This window comes from Salvelinus fontinalis, unplaced genomic scaffold, assembly GCF_029448725.1.
Source record: "Salvelinus fontinalis isolate EN_2023a unplaced genomic scaffold, ASM2944872v1 scaffold_0190, whole genome shotgun sequence".
Lineage (NCBI taxonomy): Eukaryota > Metazoa > Chordata > Actinopteri > Salmoniformes > Salmonidae > Salvelinus > Salvelinus fontinalis.
Window position 1 is genome coordinate 212716 of NW_026600399.1, and position 8087 is coordinate 220802.

Genomic DNA, 8087 nt, shown 5'->3' on the forward strand with positions numbered 1-8087 from the left:
GACTCATCTAGTGGCTAGATGTTTAGAGGAGCTGTCTGCTAAACAACTCCCAAAAGACTCATCTAGTGGCTAGAGGTTTAGAGGAGCTGGCTGCTAAACAACTCCCAAAAGACTCATCTAGTGGCTAGAGGTTTAGAGGAGCTGGCTGCTAAACAACTCCCAAACGACTCATCTAGTGGCTAGAGGTTTAGAGGAGCTGGCTGCTAAACAACTCCCAAAAGACTCATCTAGTGGCTAGAGGTTTAGAGGAGCTGGCTGCTAAACAACTCCCAAACGACTCATCTAGTGGCTAGAGGTTTAGAGGAGCTGGCTGCTAAACAACTCCCAAAAGACTCATCTAGTGGCTAGAGGTTTAGAGGAGCTGTCTGCTAAACAACTCCCAAAAGACTCATCTAGTGGCTAGAGGTTTAGAGGAGCTGGCTGCTAAACAACTCCCAAACGACTCACCGACATGCGCCTCAGAGTCACTCAGATTGCTGCTGACAGTGATCTGCCAGAAACAATGAAAACTTAATTCCATAGACATCAAATCTGCATTTTTGCAGGGAACAGAGCATCAAGGGACATTCACATCTGACCTCCGCCTGAAGCTAAGGGTGAAGGAACACTGTGGAAACTAACAAGGTGTGTGTCTGGCCTGGCAGGTGCATCACTCTACTGGTACAGCAAAGTCAAGGCAACAATGCAGAGTACAGCTGGAAAAATGTCACAAGTGGATCCTGCAGTTTTCTATTGGCTTGACTGGAGTACTTGCCTGTCATGTTGATGACTTCATCTGGGGTGGCTCACAGACCTTTGCTACAACTGTGATTCCACACCTCAAAGCTGTTTTCCTGGTCGACCACAAAGGAACAACTTGCTGACTGTCTGACTAAAAAGGGAGCATCCGGTCTTGTGCTCCTAAAGACACTCAGTAATGGAAAGTGGCAGCTTGACTAATACAAATATAAACTGAGTCACACAACCCATTTGTAATGAGGAACTTAAATAATACTTGGGAAATTTCATTATGTTGATGTTTTGTTTGTCTTTCATCGTGAAAAGTGGGAGATTGTTAAGTTCATGTTTTAAGTCTCCCTATATTTCTGTTACTACGGTGATATCACTCTGTTATTAGTACGCCTGGGAGTGTCAGTGTTGATGGACCTGGCCTGAGTGTCATGGTAACCATGTATTGTGGTAGTACGGTTTAGTAAATGTTGATCAACTGGAACATAGTCGTTGTGTCATTTTGAGTGAACACTGTTTACTCAATACAATCTAAATCTGATACCTCACTATCTCTCTTTTGACTGATACTGCTTTTTAAACTGGTCTGGTCAGTCTACTCAATTATTTAGACAATAAATGTACAAGCAATAATTTGATAAATTGTCATTTCTAATAATGAGACATTCGTTTATGAATTGGCAGGTTTCAGAACACTGATACAGTATATCTGAATATATTGAAAAAAATATACTGCCACTTTTTTCACCACCAAATAAAAACAGTGTGGTTTTAATATGATTTGACTCTTTGCAGGTTGTCAGGCTGTCTAGTCACAGAGGAAGGCTGTGCTTCTCTGGTCTCAGCTCTGAGGTCAAACCCAACACATTATTTGTGTACTGGTAACAGTGTAAGCAGGGAAAGCTAAGTGTAACATTTTAATACAACCTGTCTGTCATTGTATTTCTTCTGTGTTGACAGACTCGCTGGCTGTAAACTCACAGACACATCCTGTAAAGTGTTGGCCTCAGTTCTCAGTTCAAACCCCTCACACCTGAGAGAGCTGGATCTGAGTAACAATGACCTGAAGGATTCAGGAGTGAAGCTGCTCTCTGCTGGACTGGGGAATCCCCACTGTAAACTGGAGACTCTGAGGTCAGTATTCCTGTAGTTGGTCAACAAGTGATAACTGTTCACCAGATCCACATGTGTTTACCAGACACACATAGTCCACACCATATGTGTTTGGACAGTGAAGCTTACAGTTTTACATTTGGTGCTATGCTCCAGCATTTTGGATTTGAGAATGTTTCATATTAGGTGACAGTACAGTATGTCACCTTTTATTTGAGGGTATTTATACATATCGGTTTCACTGTTTCAAAATGAATTGTGAATAATGATGAAGGAAAACGTCACAAAGCCATACAGACCCCCAAATCTCCTGTTGTTCATACGTAGCTACTGTTTAGAAATGAAAGCACGTTATGTATCTAGTTCTCCCATTTGAAGAAGTCTAAATTATTTGGAAAATTAATTTAGTCAAAAGTTTAGTATTTGGTCCCATATTCCACTTTGCCTGCAGTGATTACATCAAGCTTGTGATTCTACTAACTTGTTGAATTCATTTGCAGTTTGTCTTGGTTGTGTTTTGGATGATGTTTTTCCTAATAGAAACTGAATGGTGAATAATGTCCTGTCATTTTGGAGTCACTTCACTTGTATTGTCAGTAAGAATAGAAGATGTTTCTGAACACTTCTACATTCATGTGGATGCTACCATGATTATGAATAATCAGGAATGAATCGTGAATAATGACGAATGAGAAAGTTACAGAGGCACACAGATCATACCCCCTCTGTTATTGGTAATGGTGAGAGGTTAGCATGTTTTGTTGTAGCCTCTGTTATTGGTAATGGTGAGAGGTTAGCATGTTTTGTTGTAGCCTCTGTTATTGGTAATGGTGAGAGGTTAGCATGTGTTGTTGTAGCCTCTGTTATTGGTAATGGTGAGAGGTTAGCATGTTTTGTTGTAGCCTCTGTTATTGGTAATGGTGAGAGGTTAGCATGTTTGGTTGTAGCCTCTGTTATTGGTAATGGTGAGAGGTTAGCATGTTTTGTTGTATCCTCTGTTATTGGTAATGGTGAGAGATTAGTATGTTTTGTTGTAGCCTCTGTTATTGGTAATGGTGAGAGGTTAGCATGTTTTGTTGCAGCCTCTGTTATTGGTGATGGTGAGAGGTTAGCATGTTTTGTTGTAGCCTCTGCTATTGGTAATGGTGAGAGGTTAGCATGTTTTGTTGTAGCCTCTGTTATTGGTAATGGTGAGAGGTTAGCATGTGTTGTTGTAGCCTCTGTTATTGGTAATGGTGAGAGGTTAGCATGTTTTGTTGTAGTCTCTGTTATTGGTAATGGTGAGAGGTTAGTATGTTTTGTTGTAGCCTCTGTTATTGGTAATGGTGAGAGGTTAGCATGTTTTGTTGTATCCTCTGTTATTGGTAATGGTGAGAGGTTAGCATGTTTTGTTGTAGTCTCTGTTATTGGTAATGGTGAGAGGTTAGCATGTTTTGTTGTAACCTCTGTTATTGGTAATGGTGAGAGGTTAGCATGTTTTGTTGTAGCCTCTGTTATTGATAATGGACTAAACTATTGACTACTTTAATACACTATGAGTGAATTGGTCAGAATACTTATGACTTCTTCAAATAGGGGGACTAGATACATAAAGTGCTTTTATTTTTCTAAATGGTGAAACAGATATGTTTTAAAATATCCTCAAATAAAAGGTGACATTATATACATTAAATCAAAAATATTGGTTTAGAGACACACTTAAATTGTTAGCTTCACCGTCAAAGTTGATATGGTGTGGACTGTATACTCAATACAATCTAAATCTGATACCTCACTGTCTGTCTTCTGACTGATATTGCTTTTTTAATTGGTCTGGTCAGTCTACTCAAATATTTGTACTATATATTTTTCTATCTACAAGTAATACATTGATCATTTGTTATTACAAATAATGATACATTAATTTATGAATAGATATGGCAGGTTTCAGGACACTGATGTATCTGAACATTTTGTAAAAATATAATGCCACTATTTTCACCACCAAAGAATATCAATGTGATTTTAATAGGATTTGACTCTTTGCAGGCTGTCAGGCTGTCTAGTCACAGAGGAAGGCTGTGCTTCTCTGGCCTCAGCTCTGAGGTCAAACCCCTCACACCTGAGAGAGCTGGACCTGAGCTACAATCACCCAGGAGACTCAGGAGTCAGACTGCTCTCTGCTGGACTGGAGGATCCACACTGCAGACTGGAGAAACTCAAGTATGTAGAGGGTTTACATCAATGTTCATATCAAACATGTTTGACTTTGTTGCATGTTACTGTGTGTGTCCTATGTGTGTGTCCAGTGTGAAACATACACTCGACTCATACACATACACACACACACACACACACACACACACACACACACACACTCACTCACAGGACACACACAAACACAGACAGACACATACACACTGGACACACACACAAAAGGACACACACATACACACAAACACACTCGACACACACACTGGACACACACGCACGCACACAGGACACACACTGGACACACGGTTAGCTGTACAAGACTGTGTGTGTGTGTGTGTGTGTGTGTCCAGTGTGTGTGTGTGTGTGTGTGTGTGTGTGTGTGTGTGTGTGTGTGTGTGTGTGTGTGTGTGTGTGTGTGTGTGTGTGTGTGTGTGTGTGTGTGTGTGTGTGTGTGTGTGTGTGTGTGTGTGTGTGTGTGTGTGTGTGTGTGTGTGTGTGAGTTCAGGTGTCTCCCTCAATGACTGTCTGTTCTTCTGCTTACCGCTACAGTGTGGAACATGGTGGAGAGAACACAATGAAACCTGGGCTTAGAAAATGTGAGTGTTGACTGCTGTGAAGAATATGACTAAGAATAAGTCTTAATTCAAGTTAAGTCAAAGTCAAAGACCACCATCATTACTTACTTGGTCATATTAAATATCAGCTGTAGTTCTACAGAAGCAGAAATCAGGGACACCAACGTTTACAAAGAGTTGCTTTGACAATGTGTGTGTGTGTGTGTGTGTGTGTGTGTGTGTGTGTGTGTGTGTGTGTGTAATTAATGGGAATCAGTGTGTTTTATATTACCATACAGTATAACATATGATCATTCAACAAGTCTCAAGTTACCTTAACTTCTCCTTTTGATACCTAGAAACATCTACATTAAATGAATTAGTGAAAAGTGAGTTAACATTCTAATGTGAATGATGATGATTTCTAATATTGTGTCTGGTTTCATCCATCAGATGTCTGTGATCTCACACTGGACCCAAACACAGTAAACAGACTCCTCTCTCTGTCTGAGGAGAACAGAAAGGTGACATGTAGGACAGAGGAGCAGCCGTATCCTGATCACCCAGAGAGATTTGAGGTCTGGGAACAGGTGCTGTGTAGAGAGGGTCTGACTGGGCGCTGTTACTGGGAGGTAGAGTGGAGTGGGAGGATTAATATAGGAGTGACATATAAAGGAATCAACAGGAAAGGAGAGGGTAATGACTGTTTTCTTGGATACAATGACAAGTCCTGGTGTCTGTTCTGCACTGACAACTGTTACACTGCCAGTCACAAGAATAATCACATAGACGTCCCCTCCTCCATATCCCACAGAGTAGGAGTGTATCTGGACTGGCCAGCCGGCACTCTGTCCTTCTATAGAGTCTCCTCTGACACACTGACCCACCTGTACACATTCACCTCCAAATTCACTGAGCCCCTCTATCCAGGGTTTAGGGTTTATCATGAAGACTCCTCAGTGTCCCTGGAAATAATAACCTGACACACACACACACACACACACACACACACACACACACACACACACACACACACACACACACACACACACACACACACACACACACACACACACACACACACACACACACACACTGGACTCACACACATTGACACACACACACACACACACACACACACACACTAGAAACACAACACATACACACAGACAAACACACACACATTGGACTCACTCACATTGACAGACACACACACACACACACACACACTGGACTCACATACATTGACACACACACACTGACACACACACACACACACACACACACACACACACACACACACACACACACACACACACACACACACACACACACACACACACACACACTGGACACACACACACACACACACACTGGACACAATCACACACAGGTTAAACTAACAATCCCAACTAAATAACTACATAGAGAAGGATGTGAGAGAAGAATGTGCAATGCTGACATCAAGGCAGAATCAATCTGTATGGAATCTAACCCCAACAATCTGTATGGAATCTAACCCCAACAATCTGTATGGAATCTAACCCCAACAATCTGTATGGAATCTAACCCCAACAATCTGTATGGAATCTAACCACAACAATCTGTATGGAATCTAACCCCAACAATCTGTATGGAATCTAACCCCAACAATCTGTATGGAATCTAACCCCAACAATCTGTATGGAATCTAACCCCAACAATCTGTATGGAATCTAACCCCAACAATCTGTATGGAATCTAACCCCAACAATCTGTATGGAATCTAACCCCAACAATCTGTATGGAATCTAACCCCAACAATCTGTATGGAATCTGACCCCAACAATATGTATGGAATCTAACCCCGACAATCTGTATGGAATCAAACCCCGACAATCTGTATGGAATCAAACCCCGACAATCTGTATGGAATCTAACCCCGACAATCTGTATGGAATCTAACCACGACAATCTGTATGGAATCTAACCCCAACAATCTGTATGGAATCTAACCCCAACAATCTGTATGGAATCTAACCCCAACAATCTGTATGGAATCTAACCCCAACAATCTGTATGGAATCTAACCCCAACAATCTGTATGGAATCAAACCCCAACAATCTGTATGGAATCTAACCCCATCAATCTGTTTGGAATCTAACCCCAACAATCTGTATGGAATCTAACCCCAACAATCTGTATGGAATCTAACCCCAACAATCAGAATGGAATCTAACCCCAACAATCTGTTTGGAATCTAACGCCAACAATCTGTATGGAATCTAAGCCCAACAATCTGTTTGGAATCTAACCCCAACAATCTGTATGGAATCTAACCCCAACAATCTGTATGTAATCTAACCCCAACAATCTGTATGGAATCTAACCCCAACAATCTGTATGGAATCTAACGCCAACAATCTGTATGGAATCTAAGCCCAACCATCTGTTTGGAATCTAACCCCAACCATCTGTATGGAATCTAACCCCAACAATCTGTATGGAATCTAACCCCAACAATCTGTATGGAATCTAACCCCAACAATCTGTATGGAATCTAACCCCAACAATCTGTATGGAATCTAACCCCAACAATCTGTATGGAATCTAACCCCAACAATCTGTATGGAATCTAACCCCAACAATCTGTTTGGAATCTAACCCCAACAATCTGTATGGAATCTAACCCCAACAATCTGTATGGAATCTAACCCCAACAATCTGTATGGAATCTAACCCCAACAATCTGTATGGAATCTAACGCCAACAATCTGTATGGAATCTGACCCCAACAATCTGTATGGAATCTAACCCCAACAATCTGTATGGATTCTAACCCCAACAATCTGTATGGAATCTAAGCCCAACAATCTGTATGGAATCTAACCCCAACAATCTGTATGGAATCTAACCCCAACAATCTGTATGGAATCTAACCCCAACAATCTGTATGGAATCTAACCCCAACAATCTGTATGGAATCTAACCCCAACAATCTGTACGGAATCTAACCCCAACAATCTGTATGGAATCTAACCCCAACAATCTGTATGGAATCTAACGCCAACAATCTGTATGGAATCTAACCCCAACAATCTGTATGGAATCTAACCCCAACAATCTGTATGGAATCTAACGCCAACAATCTGTATGGAATCTAACCCCAACAATCTGTATGGAATCTAACCCCAACAATCTGTTTGGAATCTAACGCCAACAATCTGTTTGCGATGTGAACCTTCTAATAAAAGCAATACTTATTAAATCAAGTTCCCTCCCTCAAGAAAAACAATGTAAAGTGTGGTAATCCTTCTGTGTTATCATCTATCCTGACACACTATTTCAGATCTAACGTCTTGACTTGTGTCCAATCCAAACTGAACCGTTCTGTGTTATCATCTATCCTGACACACTAGTTCAGATCTAACGTCTTGACTTGTGTCCAAACTGAACCGTTCTGTGTTATCATCTATCCTGACACACTAGTTCAGATCTAACGTCTTGACTTGTGTCCA

The 8087-nt window shown here is 41.1% G+C and overlaps 1 protein-coding gene across 1 annotated transcript in view; it reads left to right on the forward strand.

Moving 5' to 3' along the window:
• LOC129844180 (NACHT, LRR and PYD domains-containing protein 12-like) overlaps positions 1-7864 on the forward strand; it is a 48874-nt gene extending 41010 nt beyond the window's left edge. The window contains exons 8-12 of the mRNA XM_055912601.1: positions 1525-1581; positions 1747-1863; positions 3871-4044; positions 4585-4631; positions 5043-7864. Coding sequence (XP_055768576.1) covers positions 1525-1581; positions 1747-1863; positions 3871-4044; positions 4585-4631; positions 5043-5572 — 925 coding nt within the window. The 3' untranslated portion in view covers positions 5573-7864. The remainder of the gene's footprint in view (positions 1-1524; positions 1582-1746; positions 1864-3870; positions 4045-4584; positions 4632-5042) is intronic.
• Positions 7865-8087: the final 223 nt, after the last annotated feature.